General features: G+C 38.8%; 1 protein-coding gene across 1 annotated transcript; it reads left to right on the top strand.

Annotated features, from left to right (window-relative positions):
- The first annotated feature begins 332 nt into the window (after nucleotides 1-332).
- vapal (VAMP (vesicle-associated membrane protein)-associated protein A, like) lies at nucleotides 333-21,768 on the top strand. Its single transcript, XM_058641691.1, has 6 exons — nucleotides 333-514; nucleotides 13,459-13,611; nucleotides 14,562-14,665; nucleotides 16,091-16,171; nucleotides 19,313-19,498; nucleotides 20,714-21,768. The coding sequence occupies exons 1-6, from the start codon at nucleotides 457-459 to the stop codon at nucleotides 20,873-20,875; spliced, it is 744 nt and encodes a 247-aa protein (XP_058497674.1). The 5' UTR covers nucleotides 333-456; the 3' UTR covers nucleotides 20,876-21,768.
- Nucleotides 21,769-22,095: the final 327 nt, after the last annotated feature.

The raw sequence follows: 22,095 nt of genomic DNA, 5'->3' as shown, positions 1-22,095 counted from the left end.
CTAGTCTCAGTGGAAGAATCTGACATAAGCTGGATCCAGATCTTGACGAAGCCTGACCTTTTATATTATGATTTATTTTGTTTTCATTCTTACACTCAGGGTGATCTTTCTGTAATAGATATGCTGTGTATAAACCCCTAATGTGTAACCTGACCTAACTGAAATCAATAAATGTCTGTTGATGCTCAAATAGTTCATTTAACTAGATTAGGATTCGTGTTTTTCCTCAGCACTGTAACTCGTTTACTGTACGATAATCATATCAGTTGCTGGGCCACGAGGGCGCGCAGCAGCGTCGTGCACGCGCGCGTTCCAGTATTAGTAGCCACACTAGTTCACACACGGAGCTCAGTCAGCATTTGACTCAGCGGTGGCGTCAGGGGACCCACGGTTTCCACTTGTCAGCTACTCCCCGATACCGATACCGAAATCAAGTGCATCCCCTCCGCTACAGACATGTCGAAGTTGGATCAGATCCTCGTTCTTGACCCTCCCTCCGACCTCAGATTTAAAGGTAGGTGAATGAAACATTCCTGGACGGAGTTTCCCGTTTGAAACCATTTCACGTTCCCGTCCAGAGGCAAATTTCGCCGCTAGCGAGCTGGCTAGCTAGCAGGCTAGCATTCACCGCCATTTTAAGTTAGCCCGAGACGAGGCGGGCCGCTGTAGCCTCGCACTATAGTGACGTGGATAAACCCGACACGGCGTGTGTGTGGACCGCTTGCCGGCCGTGACAACACCCGCAGAAGCGGCAGAGGAATGCGAGTCAGTGACCTATGCTTGTAACTCGGACTTCAAGTGAAAATGGTGTTTATTTGAACACCCAACACTTTCGCAGAAATATGAGCTACTACCATGTTGCTCTTCGAGCGTCAGCATCAGCGAACTACGCTTACTGCTCGTAACCCGGACGTTATACTGGAGGAAATCAACTTTTCTTCTAGCGACACATTAAGCGTCTATGCTGACACACCTCTTGTGTGGATGTTGCTGTAAATGAGTCGTAGAGTCGTGGTGAGCGAGACAAACTTGGCTAACTAATGCACAACTCTGTCAGTACTAGCAGCAACATTTGGCTAACGCTGGTTGGTTTCTCTTTCTTCTTCCTGTCAGCTATAATAGCTATAATAACAATGATAAACGTGTCCCAGTCGACGCTATTGTTTCCCTGGTCAAAAAGAAACCAAAGAAATCCACACAATGGATACCACAGATTGCATGACTTGCACAGATAACATCAGTGATGTGTCAGTAGCCTATTGGTTAACGTAAGCTAGGCTAGCTTGTTCTCTGGTCTTATACTGCAGTTGACGTTCGTTATATTATATTATATTATATTATATTATATTATAGTTTATCACTGTCTCCTTCTCTTACCTTCGTGTATCATTAGCTCCTTGTTGTGCATTTGACAGACCTGTCAATCTTCGAATGCTTTGGTTTAAGTGTCATGTTGTGCTTCCATCCGTTGTTTATGTTTGTATTTAAGTGACTTATGACTCGATTGTGGTAAATAATTATGCTGATGTGTGATTGTTAGTGTTGTTGCAAGTATTGGTGTATATAGTGCTGAACGATTCAGAGAAGAAAAAGAATTCTAGTTTTTCCTGTCAGATATGGCAAAGTGATTTGTGACATAACTTTAAAGTCGAGCCGTAGTCAATATTCACTGCTTAATAGTAGGGCTGCAACTAATGTTTATTTTCATAATCAATTCATGTGTTGATTATGTTCTTGATGAATTGAGCAATTGTTTGGTCCAAGTTTCAGAAAATGTTGACCAGTGTCTTTCAAACTGCAAAATGTTTCAGTCTTAATTTCTTTAATTGAAGCAAAGAGACCAGAAAAGCAGGAAACTTGTTTAAAATGTAAAAAAGCATTCAAACTGATTTATTGATTATAAGATTAATTGATATACATATAATCAATTAATGGATTAATTGTTGTAGCCCTACTTAATAGATGGAGCGCCTACCACATGACACCATAGCATCGAACATGTAACAATCAAAAGTGGAAGAAATAAATTGCAGCATGTTAATAGCGTTGTTTTAAATTGTAATGTTGATGTGAAAACTATTCGATGTTCAGACTAAGGTCTTTGCACACTGCATGTGATGTGAATATATCGGACGAAAGTGCAGATAATTCAGATGGCAGTTACGATGCACTATCCCATGAAATTATGACAAGGGAAAAATTGCATCATGGTCTGTCTGTGACTAGATCAGGCTTCACACACACTGTGAGACGTTCTCTCTCGAAAACTATTTTGAGGCTTGATTTACATGCACCATCCCACTGAAGCTCAAAGCTCCACAGGTCTTGTAATATTTTTTTCTTTTATTAAAAACCACATGGTTTTGGGAAACATTGCATCGCCAGCACTCGTTCTGATTGGTAAGCTGGGAATTTGTCGGAAAAGGAAAATTGATTACCATCCACAAAAAAACACAGTTGCAATTTCGCATTGTGAAAGTAAGCGGCCTATGTGAATGCTGCGTTGGTTGGACACGTTGGAAAAATATTTCAAACATGTGAATAACTTGCAAAAAGAACGCATCCAGTGTGCAAAGTAGGGCTGAACGATATATCGTTATCGTATCGATATCTAGATATGAACATTCAAGATATTCATATCGCAAAAGCAACGATATAAACAATATAGATTCTCCCCCGCGCTCGCCCTACATGTACATTTCTGGCACAATAAACTTCATTTTTACGATTGCCCTTGAATGCACCACTGTGGCCAGCCAACCACAAACCTTATTTCATGCTTGCTGTGGATCGACAGCTGAAGCCAACCAATGACAAACATAGGAGGGCGGGAGGGAGACGGACACTGAGACGCGCGCACACACACACACAACATACACAGCGGGAAAGAAAGTGACATGAGCGCGGAAGATAATGCGGCCTGTGGCGATTTTGTGCCAAAACATAAATCATCGTATTTTGGATTTAAAAAGGATGATGTCAACCAGAGCGAGGTGTTGTGCAGGTCGTGCTTGGCAAACATTGCTACGAAGCAAGGTAGCACAACAAACATTTTTCACCACCTGAAACAACACCATCGCGTGCTGCACGAAGAGTGTAATACAATGAGAGAAACACCGGGGACTTCTCAGTCATCCCAAAAGAAGCCCAAGCAAAGTGTGTTTACTGATGCGTTCAGTAGCGTTACACCGTATGAGTCGACGTCCACCGGACATAAAGACGTTACAGAAGCTATAACATCAGACTTTGCAAAAGACATGGTACCCGTGTACACAGTCTCACAGTGAGTTCTCATCAATAAAACTGCACTTTCCATGTGGAAAGTTTCCACAGTCTTTTGTATTATGATGTTTTTATTTTTCTGAAAAATGCTTGGTTTTCACCGAAACCGTAGTCATATCGTATCATATCGATATCGAGATATCTGGCATGAATATCGAGATATGAAATTTTGTCCATATCGTTCAGCCCTAGTGCAAAGGCCTTCAGTGTTGTAGCCAAGACAACACCAATCGAGACCAAGCTAAATATGGGCTAGCTCTGATCACTATATTAAAAACACCCAGTGTAATAGGATTTGAGTGGTATTATTGTTTGGATTATTATTTGATTTATTCATTTGGAATGCAGTCTAGCTGAGCAGCTATACTTTTTTTTTTATTATTAGTTTAGAGGAGAGATTTAGATTTAGAGGTGCTTTAGTCCATCTCCTCTCTGTCTGCTGTCACATACATAACTCTTTCACTGAAGGGAGCAGTACCACAGCATGCTAGTGAATTATTTTAAGGATATCAAACTTTGTAACAAACAATTTGGTAACATGTTAGCTCCCAGATAAACACATAGTTTGAGGTAGAAGAAAAGATAAGGTTAGAGGCAGCAAATAAACAGATACCAGCTGCTGCAAAACACAGAAGATGAACACACAGCTTCACCTCTTCTTGGTGTTCATGAACTGAACTTTACTTTGTGTAAAGTGGGGTGGGCACAGGTAGCCATTTTCGTAACTACTCAGGGTTACTTGCCCCTTGTGGTCTTACTGGACAAGAGTCTGAGACCGAGAACTTCAAAAAGATGTTGAGACCAAGACTGCTCTTGGTTACTACAAAACTGGTTGGTGGTATTATAAAACAATCCCAGCAACTGAAACTTGTAATATAACTGTTGTTCATTTTGACCTATAATCCTTCTCTGCATTTTTTATTTGTCCTGGTTGGTCATCTGCATTTCCCCTTGTCACTGAGACACTTGTAGTATTGTTGCTGAATGTACCAGTATCTTACCAAGTACCAAGAATCTCTGGACGTATTGTTTGGCTGACTCTAAGAGGCTGATTGTTAGTTAAGATTTAGTATGGGTGGGCTGTGGTTGTAGCTTGGACCTGACATGATTGTTAGAAAGGTCACCAGTTCAAATACCAGACTTGCTTAGGGTGGGGTATAGTCATTTAGATGTTTTAGTGATGAGGTATTCTAAGTGAAATTGCTTCACCTTCAACACGGTTATGTTCCATATAGGGCTGAACAATTTTGAATAAATATGTAAATAAGATTATTTTGAGAGAAATTGCGATGTGATTGCAATGTGATGCAATATCAGAGGGAATGGTAATTTTTACATAATTATTCTAATTTTCATACAAAATGATTTATAATGATTATTGTTATATTTGTTTAGATCTGTGAGAAACAAAGATGTTCCCTTCACTCTGTAGAATGCAATGTGTATGAGGCAAGACAATAATTCATGTAAATTGATATTTTGACACACATTTTGGCTATACCAAATATTGCGCCTCCTGCGATTTGAAAATAGCAGTAGGTCATATTGCGATTTCGATAAAATTTCAATTAATTGTTCAGCCCTAGTTCCCTTTCCTGCACCTGATGATCGCACTGGCTGCAATGACAAAGCTTCATGGCAGCTGTCTCTTTTTGCTTCATATAAGGAAAGGTTTTGTTTTTTTGTTTTGCCCATTTTTAAGAATAAGGGAGATGTTCAGAATTGCAGTAACTATAGAGGAATAAAGTTGACCAGCGATGCTGTATGGTCTAGAGACAGTGGCACTGAGGAAAAGACAGGAAGCAGAGCTGGAGGTAGCAGAGATGAAAATGTTGAGGTTCTCTTTGGGAGTGACGAATATGGATAGGATCAGGAATGAGTCAATCAGAGGAACAGCACATGTTAGATGTTTTGGAGATAAGGTCACAGAGGCCAGAATGAGATGGTTTGGATATTGAGTATATTGGTAGAATAGACAGCGGTCGTTGAAGAAACAGCTGTCGCAAGGGAGTAACTTTTTTTTCTGGAACTGGAAGGGCTGGTTATTAAGGTCCTATTCCTGATGTAAACGCAAAACTTACCATACTGATGGAAGTTTTGGCGTTAGACAAAGATCTGCAGGTAGCCTTACAATATCCTACTAAATAAGTATGTCACTGAAGCACCACTAACCTGTTACTCAAACTAAATGTAATCTTGACTAGATGCCCATGATTAGGGTTAGGATCATGTCTTACCTGTGGTCATCCCAGGGCTATAAGCCTGCCCTTTACAATGGGTGCCTCCTCCCTCCCCTGGTGAATCATAAGCCTATGGGAGTTCAGTTTGGGATGCAACCGTTGTTCGGGGTTCCCTGCTTGTGGTCCAACTATACGCTTCTTATTTTATGTCATTGTAAGTATGTGAAGCACTTGGGGGTTGCTAAAATTACATGTAAAAGCACTTGGAGCAACAAGGGTTGTTTTTCAAATGTGATGTATAAACAAACGAAACCTTGACCTTGTAGATGTCTGGCTGCAGTAGTCAATTTAATCAATTTGTTTTGGATACATGGAATTTAGCCCGTGTACACTTTGCCCTCCTCGTTCTGATTCAAGAATTTGTACTCGCATTAGACTAGTTTTGATTACTGGCAGTCACACGGTTTACATTTTCCTTCATTAATCTCATACCTGACTGTGCACTGGTTTTGGGCTTAATTTCAATTAAAATTTAAATTATAATGGAAAAATGTAATAGAAACCTAAGGAATCTGTCCGTAGGATCATACTAGACTTGGTAATTGTTGATATTTTGAACTTTATTTCAAGCATTATGAACTCCAAGTGTTCCCTGTTTAATATTATTTTGTAAATAAATACCCCTAGACACGTGCTCCTTTTGACTCTGGTCATGGTTGTGTTGCAGTTAGGGTACCTGGTTGTAACACTCAGTGATCATCATGATATGAAAAAGTTGAATGAATTACTTGCTCTCACACACAAAAACTTATTACTGCTTTGTAGGAGCACTCCTAGCGGGTTATGCCAGCAAGCTGTTGTACTACAGTCCTGATTTTTACCTCATCTACAAGGTTAAATCTAAGTGTATTTTAGTTATGGTTAGAGATTTATCATTAACTCCTGTTTGATCCAGTGTGAAATTAAATGTAAGCTTTATCAAATCTAAACCACTAAATTTAATTTAATTGAAAGGGAGATGATGAGACTTTTTGAACAGAAACGCAGAGGGAAATCAAAGTGTTCTACTTTGCTTAGGTCTCCAAGAGGCAATATGAGGAGAAGGAAGATGACCACAGGTTCTCCAGAGCTAAATTGGTCTGTGTTTATCGGAGAGCTGGTCTGTTTTAGAATGCCTGCTGGGATTCCTCCAGCAAGCTACAGGGGCAGCCCTCCTTTCCTTGGCTGATATTTTTAGAACAGGACTGGCCTGGGGGGACCCAAACTCCGCACACATGGAACAAGATGAGAGAGACGGTGCCAACGCAGCCTGAGCAAAGGCAGCATCTCAGTGTTAGCAGTGGATGCAGGCTGTGTGGGTGTACCTGATGTGCACTGCTGCTCTTCAGTGTTTCACCTTTTTTGAGTCATTTCACTGCTCACACTATGGGTTGAGCTGATGCACAATACCAACATTCACTGTCTATCGCTGACTGCCATAAACCCCCGGTTTGTGACCCGGTCGGGATAAGGGCCTTTCTGCATGGAGTTTGCATGTTCTCCCTGTGTGTGTGTGTTTTCTCTGGTTTCCTCCCATAGTCCCCCAAATTGGATAGTCTAATGGTGTGTTTCCACTGGCTTGCCTTGCCTCGGCACAGTTAACCTGGTACTTTTTTCAGTACCTGTTCTGGCGAGGATCCAAGCAAGCTGAGTAGGTAACTATGTGTGACGTCATCAGACTGCCGACCACTGATTGGTGCCGTCACAGGAAGAGACGTCCAACACAAGAATCAAGCTGAAAGATGTCGAACTGTGGATCAGTTAAAATCACTTAACAGTCCTAAAAACGTGGGTTAATCTTGCACCATGCACTTCACCTCAGCTGCCATTTGCCATTCTTTTTGTAGGTCACTTGATGTCATCCTACGGTTGCTAAATAAGATATAACTGAGCTGATGGTCATCCGGGTCAGTGAAGAGTCGTTTTTGCCCTCTGCTGGTCTGTAGCTTTGTTGTCCTCAATGTTTGCTGTTCTTAAGAACCTCCATCTTAGAAATTTCAATGATGGAAGCAATCTGACGCTCACTGCATCGCTCAGCCAGAATTACACCCTTCTTTCCCCCCCCCTCAAAACCTTTCTTTTCAACTGTTTTAGCATGGTCAATGGTTATTTTTTTGGTTCCAATTACTTTTGAGGTACTACTAACACTGTTTTTGCGGCTGGTCCTATTGCATTGATATTGATAGTGATAACCACAGCAGTGTTTTTTATACATTTCCTCGTAAAATAAGATTTGGCTCAGGTACCTAATCAGTACCTCACCAAGTAGAATTACGTGTGCTTGTGTTTGAATTCAACAGACACTGGAATGGAATGGCTGCCATACATGTAGAGATGATGCTGACCCTGATGAAAAATGTATCTATAAATAACAAAAAGGAATTAAAGTAGAATCAGAAATTAAATAAATAATCATGTGCAGACCACTGTAATTAAAATGCTAAACTACCCTCTATAATGTGTGTGATACATTTAATAATGTGATCAATTCTAAAAAATATTTTTTACTGTTTATTCCAATACTTTAACTAGAGCTGCAACTAATTAATTAATCTATCGATTATTTTTTCAATTAATCGAGTAATCGTTTGTTCCAGTCATTTTTGAACTCGGAAATTAAATGAAGTTGAAAGTTGTCGTTTCGATTCCCGGCTCCACTTGACTACATGCCGATGTGTCCTTGGGAAAGACACTGAATGGGTATGAAAGATGAGTGATAGAAAGTGTGCTGCACATAGATTTACTGTATGAAAGTGTGAGTGAAAGGCAAAACTGAAGTGTAAAGCAGCTTTGAGTGGTCATCAAGACTAGAAAAGCTATGTTGGCAAAAATATATTCCATTGTATTGTGGCTGATGTGTGTGTTTGTGAGCCCAAAGACTCAAAACTCTGCTGAAGTCTAGTCTGATAAAGAAGTCCCATGTTTAACAGCGTCAGTGTTGTGGTAGAGACAAATAAAAATTGGTGCTGTTTAGCATAAAAATAACGCGGCCTCTACTACTGTACTCTACTCTAGTACTGAGAGTGCAGCACTGGTCCCACTAAAATCATAGTTGAAACGGTATCATGTTTGTAATTTTAAAATTTGGTATACTGACCAGCCCTAAACTGTATATTTGGTCACATACATGCATGTGAGATTAGGTGAATATGTCAAAGACGGGCTGCATGAGTGGCTTTTAAAATGTATTTGATGTCAATGTCAATTAGAGTGGCAAGATGCTATTCTGTCTGCCACTTGTCTGTAGCTGGTTGTGCTTTCCATGTGTGGGATTCTGAAACGTCCTTAAATTTGGGACCATTATCGCTCATTTAAATTTGTTTATTGCACATCATCTTTCACATAGATTTAAATAGCCACTGCATACCTGTGTTTGTTGGCGTGTTGTTGCAAAATCCGCTGACTCATTGTAATGCAAGCAAACCGCATTTAGCAAAATCCGCTGACTCATTTTAATGCATGCACGCCGCATTCAGGGAGTCTTTATTGTTGAGGTCAGACATAATAATCACCCACACATCTTGCACTCGCTTAACTTGTTACTTGCGGATTCAATTCTGCCAAAGGGCCACTTATCCTCTCAGGTAGCCCACAGTGCTGTGTGAGTGAGAGGGGGAGTGGCTACAGTAGAGCAGTGAAAGCCTATGTGTGCCTCTTTTAGTGATATATTTAACGATATATTTTGCGTTACTTATCCAAACAACGTTAAACTTGGCACTGACCTTACTTGTTCCCGTAGTGAGACACCTGTCTTGAAATCAGTCGGACCATCGGTTTGAGAGATATGCGAATAACAGACCGACACACACAAACAGACGTTCCTGTAATTTATAGATAGAAGTCGTCCACATTGCTGGATGTGTGGACTGCAAACAAAAACACCATCCTCTCCATGTAGGTAGAAGTTGGCATAACACAAGTAGCCTCCAGTCCCATTCTGTATAACCACACAAATCCTATGCGATAGGCTCATTGTTGGCAGATAAAATCATCCGACTGATATAGCATTCTCAGAAAACAATCTTCATACACATTTGTAATGTTAACCAGGTATGACTATGACAGAAAGAATCTTGTATTGTTTACACTAACGTGTTGGAAGCAGAGGTCGTTGATGGTAATATCATATGTAACACAAGCAGCTTTGTCAAACAACAGTTAAACAATGCCACAGTCATCAAAATTCCTCATGGGGGGAGCCTTCTCCAATCTGGTCATGCGTTGCTGCTTATTTTTTTTGAGCAATGGTTTTGAAGGAATGTTTAATGTAGGCTTTGTGAACTAGAAGTGCATTTTTACATGACGATATTGTGAGGTGGTTAAAATATTGAGCTAATCATTATGGTAGTTATTTTAAGACTTTTCATATTAGTCCCACAGTTCAGGGCACAGGCTGCACCTGATAATTTTGTATATAAACCTTTTATTAAGTATGATATAAATCAAGAAATTGCTTGAATGACAAATTTAACTAGACTGAACATTCCAGAAAATGTCATATTTCAGATGAATGAAAGATGAATTGATTTATAATGGACGTTTAAATCATGCACATTTCTCCCTCTCTGTCCAGTTGCCTGCAGTAATGACCACAAGTCTTAATTTACAACCATGAAAATAAAGTTGGCTTAAGTCACATTCGACCCGATATTAGGATCCTATCACAAGTGGCAGCACCACACGTGTGTCCTAAATGTGTATTCAGTGTTTCCATTCCATCCAAGCAAAACTCCAAGGTCAACTAAAACGGCTTAAAATGACATTCTTTTACATTTGTGAACACAAGCCCAACCTCGGGACGCATTGAAGTCGCCATCTAATCGGCTGCCGTCCTCTGAGCCTCTACATCTTCACAGGCAACCAAAGGTTTACTTCAAATGAAGAGCAGATGTGGCAAAAATATTAAACACCACATAATTTATTTTGTCTCATTTCATAGTAGAGCTGCATTTAATCCAACCTCTTAACTTTATTTTCTCTCTCTACCTGCATGAGGCTGGGTGTGTGCCCATGTTGAGTCACAAGTTATGCAGGCAAGAAGTTGTAGTAGGCTAAATTTAATTTAATTTTAATACCATCACTGTGAATAATTATAGTAATCTAATACATTATTTATAAAAAATCTGTAATCACTCTGACCCTAACCCTAACCCTAACCCTTTTATCCCCCAATTTATAATTGCATTGCCAGATGCCAAAAAATTGTTTTGTGTATCTATGTCTGATATCTAGTGTATCAGACATTGTATTTTTTGGTAACAGTTATTGTTAAACATCTGTTATAGGGATGCAAAATATTGGACTTTTTGCTGATATCAGATATCAGGGGTGCTTGGGCTGATAACGATACGTTTTTCCCTGCACCCAAATGCAGGGGTAATTTTGTGTCTTCCTTATTGAATATTTTTCTTCATGTCGCAGGAGATGAAAATATACATTTTCTTAATTGTGTAAGGTAAATAAACAACAAATAATAGTTGGTGAGGACTAGAGGTTAAACAATTACTCTATTGATCGATTACTAAATTAATCGTCAACTATTTTGATAATCAAATAAATGGTTTGAAGCTTTTTTCATTAGTAAAACAAGATTTCTGATTGTTTCAGCTTCTTAAATGTGAATATATTCTTTATTTCTTTGCTCTGGATAATAGAAAACATCATTAAAAGTGAATCATTTTGGTTTGTGGACAAAACAAGACATTTGAGAACATCATTTTCAGGTTTGACAAAGACTGATCAACATTTTTTAACATTTTCTTGGACATTTTATGGACCAAATGATTACACGATTAATCGTGAAAATAATCAACAGATTAATTGATTATGAAAATAATCGTTAGTTGCAGCTCTAGTATGGACGCAAGTAAAGTCAAGGAGGTAGTGACCTATTTAGCCTTCTGCTTTTGTCAGTGGTCATATCGGGGTTCTTTGAGGTGTTTGCGGATATCTGATATCTCTACATTGTTGGGTTTAAATTAGGGCTGACCATGATGCCACTTTTTTGTGTGTTATACCGATATCACAAACTTGAGTATCCACTGATACTGATATCGGTCTGATATAGTCATTTTCAAACTTTTAATGTGAAGCTGCTAACAACACATTTGTGCTAGCCATTTCAAAGACCTCATTCTCCAACTGTGTAACAAATATTCTTCTCCCATGACGAAGTAAACAGACTGAAAGTGAGTTATAGTATCTTACTTTCTCCTTAAAATAAATACTCGAATGACCATTGGCAAAATGCTGTTGCAGGTAAAATCAGTAGACCTTGCCATGGCACATATGCTGTGGTATTAGCTAACCCTGCATCATGGGACATGTTTTTTCCATGCTAATTGTGATGATCCAGTTTGGGGTATCTCTGATTTGGCGTTGAGTTGTTCTCCACATGACATGACCCATCAAAGTTGGATGTGCTGACCATGGTTAAGGACATAATATGAAGCCAGCTCTGTCACAAGATGGCGAGCTAACTATTGAACTCCTGATATTTGACATGGGTAGGACAGGACAGTGATTCTTTTTTTTTATTTAATATGAACATGAGGCATCTTTATGGAATTAGCGACTGTAGAAAAACCTAAACGATTCAGGTAATTTGGTCTGTTGCTTCTGTAGACAGCTGAAATGAGTTGGTGTAGTTGTAGAGAATCTTCATGAATGTTTCATGCTAAATCTTGCATTTATCCAAAGTAATATCCCTCTATGATTTTTCTTATTTCGAAAAAGATAACACTTATCTCCCTTTTTACAAAGTTTTCTTTAGCTAAGAATTATTTCCCTGACTAAAAAGTGGTTCAAAAACTTTCAGTCACTTTAATTCCAAACAATCAAACCTTTAGCTATTGAAAGATTATAATTGAATCAAAAAGCAGGGTCATTTTTACATGGGCTGTTGCTTCTTCGTCTATCCATTTAGAGAGAATATTTACTCTAAAATTTTCCTGGAATCAAGCTCGAAGCAAAGGATTCTTTTATTCAATTTGTACTCTTAATCCTGTCGGCCAAATTGAGTTTCAGTGTGACGGTGTTTTTCAACTAATCTTTTTAGTTCTTGTTTGAACCACAGCATCAAATACAGGCCTGTGTGTTTCCCACAGATGAAGCGTGTCATTCAAGACAGTAGCTATCTGTCCTTTTTCGCTTCTAAGCCATTTTACTGATGATATTTTCATGTCAGTCTGTTAGCAGGATTTCTTAAGGATTATTAAATCCATTTTTTACTAGATATTTTGTGCGTGTCCCAAGGAAGAAAAAACGTAATTGTCGGAGCAGAATTAAGGGGTGGATGCAAGACTGCTAACTTTTAAGAAAACTTAATGCGTCCAACCCTTTTTTGTGGACTAGAAGACTAGAAGAACATTACATTAAAAGACGTGGGTCCTGGAATACATGGCCGTTTCGGGTCACTTACAAAATTATTTTGGTTATTTAATCATTTCAAACATGATCTGAACAACTTTCTTAATTAACTTAAAGTAACAAAACACTGTTATGTGTGTCTGCATACATTATTGATACTCTGGGATTCCACTGAATGTGTAGCCATCACGCAGCACCGCTAGTGATACGCATCCACCGACTCCGTATGCGTCGCATACAGGCTTGGTCATTGGTCAACATTTTTCTACACTTTCTGACATTATTATCGACCAAATTATTAATCGAGAAAATAATCAACAAATTATTCAATTCTGAAAATAACTCACAAAAAAATCCAATCTCATTTGATGAGAAGAAAAAGAGATGACATAGGAATGATGTGTGAGTTTCACCCTGGATAAAAACAGAAACATTATTTGACATATTTCTCAAGGGAAGATGTATTTTTTTACAGCTTGACTGGCTGATGGAGGCGTCACACATAGTAATAATATAATATAGTAGTAATTCCAATTTTTGTTTCTTATAAAAGAAGAGTGTAATAATCTGCTTATCTTCTGTCCATCAGGTCCTTTTACAGACGTCATAACAACCAACCTCAAACTGAAGAATCCCTCTGACAGAAGAGTATGTTTTAAGGTTAAGACGACTGCGCCACGCAGGTACTGTGTGCGACCAAACAGCGGCGTCATTGATCCCGGAGCAACTGTTAACATCTCTGGTAAGTTTTCCAAAAGACTTTGGAAACAAAATGATAAAAGCAACCAAACAATGTTGTTGCTGTTGATGCAAGAGTTGTATTTGCAAAAATAAGGCTGTGTGCTACGTTGAAACTAAACTCTAAATTTGATTAAGTCAAAGTAGACTTTGTTTTTGATGTCATGTACTAATCAGAAAAACGTTCTCAACATCAGCACTGGGCGATGTAGGAAAAACGTTATCACTATTCGATCAATTTATGTCACATTATAAATCAAATCAATATTTCTGTAAGGCTGGACGGTATGGCTTATAAGTAATGAGTGACAATACAAGATATCTGTATATCTCTCTAAATATCTGGAGCTGAAACTATTAATTGATTATTAAATTAATCGACAACTATTTCGATAATCGATTAATTGCTTTGAAGCCGTTTTCATGATTAAAACAAGATTAAGGTTTTCTGTTGTTTTATAGACCAAACAATTAATCGATTAATAGAGAAAATAATCGACAGATTAATCGATTATGAAAATAATTGTTAGTTGCAGCTCTAAAAAATATTTATGATCTGTATTACATGATTTTAAAATACAGTTGTTAACTTTAATTTCTGAAAGTACCTGGTTTATTTCTTTGGCCTTTTTAATGTGAAATGAAGAATGTTTATGTGTGTTAGAAACAATGAAACTTAAATAGGCTTAAAAGTAAAAAGAGTTATTTTTCGAAATATCGATTCTATGTTTTTTTTGGAATTTTTATATTATTTTTTAAAGGAAAAGTCAGTACAGGTACCTTATCACAATATGACGATATCCAAAATCTAAGACCGTATTATTTTCTCATTTCCTACTTTACATACAGTACATATATTTGAGTTTGCACTGTATGCTTTTATCTGTAAAGTAAATAAAATAAAAAAGGGCATGTTTTGGCCCGAATGTATTAACATGTTTGTTTGATTCACAGTCATGCTGCAGCCCTTTGACTATGACCCCAACGAGAAAAGTAAACATAAATTTATGGTGCAGACGATTTTTGCTCCACCAAATGTTTCTGACATGGATGCTTTGGTAAGTTTTTTTTTTTTTTTTTTTTTTTTTTGAAAGTCATTTTATAAAAATGTGTGCTACAAAAGTCCACCGTCGTTCATTGTCACAGTTGACATGCAAAAAGATTTCCTGCTTCTAAACACTGTTCACCACAGTTGACTGTAAATGATGGGCTCTTGTATTGTGTATTTTATTTAGTAGTTTGGAATATCAATTTCAAACATCATTTTGTATAAATTACCTTTACTTTTTCCATTTGGCAGATTACACAAACTGACAATTGTCATTTTTAAAATGGTTATAGATGATTGTGTTTCCTGAAAAAGTAGTAATGGACTGAGTGAGTTTTATATGGTTATGCTGAGTAACATAACCATAAGTCTGTGAAAGCATGTAGTCAAATGTATGTAAAATGTCCACCAGAGGTCAGCAAAGGCTCAGTCAGTGTGTAGTTCATGAAGTTGCTCATCTTCAATGAGGGAGAGAACCCAAGGCATTTTAGAGGAACAACATGTTGACCAGTCCTTATAATAACCTGAAATCCAAAATAAAACCTAAATCTTTAACGTGAGTAACTTGAGGATCCTGTCTTACTCAACAGCATAGAGTCCTTGTGATTTATTTTTTAATGTGCCACAATGCGGAGCTGTGTCGTTCACCATGAAATTATGGTCTAATTAAATGTATCCTCACTGCAATGTTTCTGACCACCACAAGTACGGACAGAAAGCAATACCTGTTTAGGTTCATTTTTCTACTGCTTTATCCTCCACCGGAGGCTCGCGGGGGGGTGCTGTGCCAATCTCAGCTGACATAGGGCAGTAGGCGGGGTCACACAGATCACCAGTCCATCGCAGGGCCACACGTAGAGACAAACATTCACTCTCACATTCACACCTATGGTCAATTTAGAGGGACCAACTGACCTAATCCCTATATTGCATGTTTTTGGACTGTGGGAAGAAGCCAGAGAACCCGGCGGAACACACACACACACACACACACCGAGAGAACATGCAAACTCCATGCAAGACCGTGTGGCCCCTGCAATGGCTGCATTTTTTGTCATCACAATAATATTATGAATCACAATTATTTTGGTCAGGATAATTAAATCATCCTATGTCTAATCCTAATGTTTATAAAATCACAAAACACATTTTCTTTGGAGTTGAAGACTTAATGACTCTATGGAAAAGTGTGTCTGTGTTGACCTTGTAGACCTTTTTTAAACAGTGTGTGGCTGTGTTGCATAGGAAAACATGTCTGAGGTTATAACTGTTTTTTAAACTAGGCTGTGCGTGATTTGTGCATGTGTAATTCCTACAGATTCAACTCTGCATTGAATGTGAATATAAAATAGCTTGAAGTGTGTGTGTGTGGATGGATTCCAGCTGCTAGCAGTTTAACTTGATGAATAACATGCCCATTTTTCATCTCCACTAGTGGAAAGATGCAAAACCTGATGATCTCATGGATTCCAAGCTGAGATGTGTCTTCGAGCTGCCTTCTGAAAATGATAAAGTGGTAAGTTGTGAAAGAAATAAACAAAAGAGACATAAAGAAAGGCTTATTTCCACCAAACCTTCATAATTTTGTCCATGGACTCCATGAAAATCGCCAGAATAGGTCATTTTTTCATCGAAGAAAAGAAAAACCCAGCCATAGCCATAGCCATTGCTATAATGTGAAATTAGTGGAAAAGTGCAGCACCAGTGGAAAAGTAAGCCACTGTCTCATGTTAAAAATCATAAAAACCAAACATCCAGCAGTTTCTTGTTTTTCATGGACTACTTCTACTTCTTTCATTTACCTTTCTCAATAGATAATCAACAGTTTCTGTCCGACGCATGGTTGAAATGTTTAGTTTCTCTGCATGCATCTTGTTCTAGTGACGCACAAGAGCCACAGCTGGTGGAAACTCTTTGCATTGCTTATTGTTTTAATGATCTTGTGTATCACCTGTGACATCAAGCCCAAGTGTAAGTCAACGGTTCCTTCAGTCTCTGAAATGAATAAATATTTCACTTTATTACCCAGTTTACAAAAGCAAAGTTATTACTATATATCTACCATGTTTGATGAATCTAGCTCACAGTGAGCATGTACTGTATATGGACTCTTGAGTGTAATCTACATTTGGAGATCCAGTGCTGACTCTGCTGAGCCGATACAGTGTGGATGTGTGGTCTGCTTTGGCACATGCAGCATGTAATCTGTAATCTGTAACATGTAAAGCCATTTATCGAGACGTTAACGTTCTTTATTTCTAAGGTGCTTTTCTTGTCTGGTGACCACATTCACTCACACATTCATACAGTGCATGTGATCACACAGCTTTCATACTAGTGGTGGGAATCTTTTGGTTGACAATACTAAAGGCAACAAGAACGGTTCTTAAACGGTTCTAAAGTGAGAATATCATTAATTAAGACGGCACTATGTATTGTTTGAGCATTTAGAGCATGTCAACTTTTGTTCTCAACCGGCTCCTTGCTCTGTACTCTCTCTCTCTCTCTCTCTCTCTCTAACATTCACTCTCTCTCACTCTAACATTCACTCTCTCTCTCTCTAACATTCACTCTCTCTCTCTAACATTCACTCTCTCTCACTCTCTCTAACATTCACTCTCTCTCACTCTCTCTCTCTCTCTCTCTCTCTCTCTCTCTCACTCTCTCTCACTCTAACATTCACTCTCTCTCTCTCACACATTCACTCTCTCACTCTAACGTTCACTCTCTCTCTCTCTCACACATTCACTCTCTCACTCTCTCTCACTCTAACATTCACTCTCTCACTCTCTGCCCAGTCAGCTGAGAGTCAGCCCCTCCCTCCTGTACTCATGCAGTGACGCCTCACTCGTCCACTTGTTTTTCTTTGTCGGTTCACAGATGAACACGATCTGGTGAGAATTCTTGGATTTTTTAATACAGCGCAAACAATAATAGCGCAGCCCTAATGTTAATGCATTCATTTTAAAACCCAGTGTATTATCGATCCATCATTAAATACTTCCATTGACATTTATTATTATTATTACAAAATAGAACAACATTTTTCATTGGAAAGGATGTCGGCCATTTTGAATTTGGCGTCCATCTTGGTGATTTGTTTGTTTCATAAATGAACAAATTATGAAAAGTTGTCAAAAGGTTTTGCAGATTCAAAGGGGCGTGGCCACGGCAACCAATGGAATTTTGGCATATTTTGATTATTTGCAACAAAACATGAAGCGTGCTATAACTTGACCATGCATTGGCCCATCTGCTCCAAACATGTGAGACCAAAGACCCGCCCTGAACACATGTGTAAGCCATTCCCTCCACACAGGAGTCTGTGCAAATGCACATGAACCTGACATTTAAGCAGTGATTAACAATCTGGACAAATCTCCTCTGTTTTTCTTTTTCATATTTACAAAGAAAGATAGAAACTAGAATGAATCTGAAAATGTTTACAGTATTTTCTACATGCTGATCATTAGTTTACTGTTACACTTGCTGTTTGTTTATTTGAGAACCTTCACATTCACCTTTTTTAAGTTTTGTTCGTAGCAAGTAGGTGCAACAATATGAGTATTGTTACAATATTGATTCAGTGTTGAATATTTTGTAATATGTTTTTATTTATAACACATTCTTTGTTACTGTGACTGTGTTTACTGTTATGTACAGACTTAACACTAAGTACTAAGCTCGTCAATAATTAAAACAATTTCATTTCGTACTGTTTTAACATGTACGGTTAATCATTCAGTGATTAACGGAGTGCTCCACCACTGTCACCTGTAAGCACAACTGTCAGGAGCAACTTGGGCTTAAATGTCTTGCCCAAGGACACATTGGCATGTTGACCGTTGGACCTGGGAATCGAACCCTTCCAGTTTAAAGACAACTCTCTCTACCACTCAACCACTGTCACCCCATGACAAAATGTGATTCTGCGATGTGTCGCTTCAAGAGAAGGAAACAAACTCGGCAGTGCGATTAAAACTAGACGTGTTTGACTTGTTAAATAAACGTACTCGCACACGGGAGACTACAAAAATGTCTCCACGCCAAACCTGACTGAACATCACAGTCAGCTGGGACCCCCCCACGACGACGGGTACTTCACTGACCTGTGCAATATCCAAGTATTCACAACGTTACTCACACTGAGTCATCTAATGGAAGACATTCCAACATTTAAGGATTGTATTCTAAAGTGGAATACCTTTTTAAAAAGTGCTGCTATCTTTTCCTGTGCTGTTTGGAGAAAGCGTCAGCATTAAGCTGTTCCATGTTCACTTTCTGTGTTTAATGTGTTGCATAGCAACCGTTCTCTTTACTTTTGACTGAATAATGTTTGCTGTGTCACTTATTGTCTATTTTAGTCGTTTGTGATTTAATGAGCTTTCACCAGAACGGCTTCATGTTCACTACAGTGATTGTATTTTCATGACAAAGCCCCTCATTTCCCCATGACGTGGTTTAGTCTGCCCTACATGACAGAGCCACGTCAGACATGACTTGTGGAGCATTTCCTTCCTGGGCTGTGTGATCTCTGGACAATGCTGCCTTTCTTTGGCTGAGTCTCTCGTCTAGAGGCTAACCTCACTCTTTGGATCGGGACATACTGGATTTCACATCAGTGGTTTTCTCTCTCTCTCTCCCTCTCGTCTGGCAGAGTGACGTCGAGGCGACTAAAGTGGCTCCGGTGATGAACTCTGCAAAGGCCGATCCCACAGCGGCCACAGTGACCGGTGCTGGCGCTGCCCAGCAGGACGACACAGAGATGAAGAAAGTGCAGGACAAGTGCAAGAGGCTGCAGTCTGAGATGAGCAAGCTGGTCGAGGAGAACCGACAACTAAAGGTCACAACTTTTATCATTTACACACTTTTTTTATTCAGGATCAAACCACTATTTCTTAAAAATAGGAGGTTTTACAGCAAGATGACATGAGTAACACGACCATGGCTGCTTTACATTATAAATGTATCCTTACATGTTCGTCGACTCAACCCTTTACATTCTAGAGTTCTAGCACTACTAAAGTAAGCTGAGTCAATACTAAAATGTGATGTCAACACACTGCTGGCCACTGATTGGTCAGTCATGGGTGTGACGTCCAACACGGGAATCAAACCCACCATTTTTGAAAAATGGCAAGAGCGCCATAGCAACCATACACGGCTGCCGTCTGTCGACGACATTCCCATGTTTGTCGTTTTTAAAACACGCAGCCGCGCTGTGACGACCCCGCCCACCTTGCAGTGGTACTAGGACGTGCCTGATAGCAGTCAAGTAGTGCTAGAACTGCATCATGGGAAAAAACCCGCTAATTTTCACCTAAAAGCCCGATTTAGGAGTATACATAACAAGTTATCTGTGTGCACCTTCTGTTGTTAGCACTGTGCACCGACACCCAGAGGGTGGAGTTAGACACACTGCTGTCTGTTGATTGGTCGTTAGAGAATTATCACTTAAAGGTGATAAGTGACGTAGCTACAGGAGCCAGATCAGTGCTGACTGTATGAAGCTGCTCTGTGGAAACACGTAGAAGTGAATACATGATTAAATAATTCTTTATTGGACAAGTGTTCTATGTATATCATGACATGACACGAGATATCTGTGATGACTTCTCCTGGTTTTAAAGGCTGTTGCATTGATCATTTATTATATTGAAAAAGTCAATAACACTTTTATTGTAAGCCTAATGATTTGTGTTACAACAGAATTGGACCATATTTGTTGTCAGTGTCATTGTTTCTAACACAGAATTATCCTTCATTTTGACATTAACAAGCCAAAGAAATAAAGCAGCTGCCTGAGTGTTAGTGACAAACATTAGTATTGGGTTTAAAAATGAATATAAACTTGTTTTCATTGCATTAGTCTGAAAACACTGCATTGTTTTTGTTATTGTGACCATTTGTCATTTTCTGCAAATAAATGCTCTAAATGACAGAGAAATGTTCTCATTAGTTTATAAAATAATACTTACATACATATATATTTGTATTAGTGTTAGTTTTTTAGTGCGTTCTATTGAGGAAAATGTGTTGTTGCGTGTGTGTGTTACAGGACGACGGGATTAGAATGAGAAAGGCTCCGCGCTCAGACCACATGACGACTAACTCCACCAGCCTCCTCGGCCGAGAAGCCACCACCGCGTCCCTGCCCTCCCTCCTCGTTGTCATAGCAGCCATCTTCATCGGGTTCTTCTTAGGGAAGTTCATCTTGTAGACTGGGAGACGCATGCCAGTCGTATCACCTCACCCACCCACCCACCCATCCACTCAACCACCCACCCCCGGCTCCGGAATCCAAAAATAACCCAAGAAGTCTTTCTGTTGACTTTGCCATATCATTGGTAGTGTGGGCAGTGAACACATCGTACAGCATCATTTGAAGGCGTTGTCTTTTTACAAATCTCTCACACGGTTAGTGTACACACACACACACACACACACACACACACACACACACACACACACACACACACACACACACACACACACACACACACACACACACACACACAGTTGAGAAAAAAAAAGGCAACAAAAACTTTTTTTTTTTCAAGTTTTTTTTGAAGGCTGGAATAAAGAGGTGATGTGGTGGGACATCAAAGATAGATGTATAATATCAGTCAACATGGAAAATGCACCTAGACTACATGCACTACCAAGAACAGTCAAAAGATTGGATTATTGTTTTCTTCATTTCGCTCTGTTTTTAATAGGATTTGAATGGAATGTTAGGTGTCTTGTAAATGTTGTTTTAAAAATCCTTTTAAACAAAAAAGAAAAGGAAAGAACTTCCATCACAATGACCTTGCTACCTGTTGCTGGATCGCCTCCAAAGTCACATGGTTTCTGTTTGTAATTTCTACTTCTGGTCTTGGAATGTTCAGGTCCAGCTTGGATCTAGGTGCCTCCTAATACAGTTCTGTCCTTTTTCCGCACAACACCGATGCAGACTTTATATTATTACCATTGTTGTTATTATTATTATTATTATTATATAAAGATATATTCCTTCAAAGGCAAATATTGACTGAAAAAAGGTCTCATTCTTAAAATCCTGTTCATGGTATTAAGCATTGAAGAAATAAAAATGAAAAAATGTGCTTTTGATAGCTGTCTTTTCCTGCATCTCTCTTCCATACACATGTGAATGATTTCATCCGTGCTTCACTCGGTGTGTTTAACCCTTAGTGCTCACACATGCAGGTACATCTGTGGGAATAATGCTCCACTGCGTTTATACTTGTGTGTCTTTCTTTGTTTTGTTCACAAAAACAAACCAAGAAAACTTTCAGATGTGATGTGTTTCCAAATTTGACAAAATTCGTTTTGCTCAGGTGTATTTATATATATATATATATATTTATATATTTATATAGTTGGTGAAAATGAAAGAAAAAGTATAATGCACATTCTTATAACCTCTGTATAATTCTT

The sequence above is a fragment of the Solea solea genome, chromosome 1 (assembly GCF_958295425.1).
Source record: "Solea solea chromosome 1, fSolSol10.1, whole genome shotgun sequence".
In the NCBI taxonomy this organism is placed as follows: domain Eukaryota; kingdom Metazoa; phylum Chordata; class Actinopteri; order Pleuronectiformes; family Soleidae; genus Solea; species Solea solea.
The sequence above is the reverse complement of the archived record's forward strand: the minus strand, read 5'-3'. Positions and strand labels throughout refer to the sequence as shown.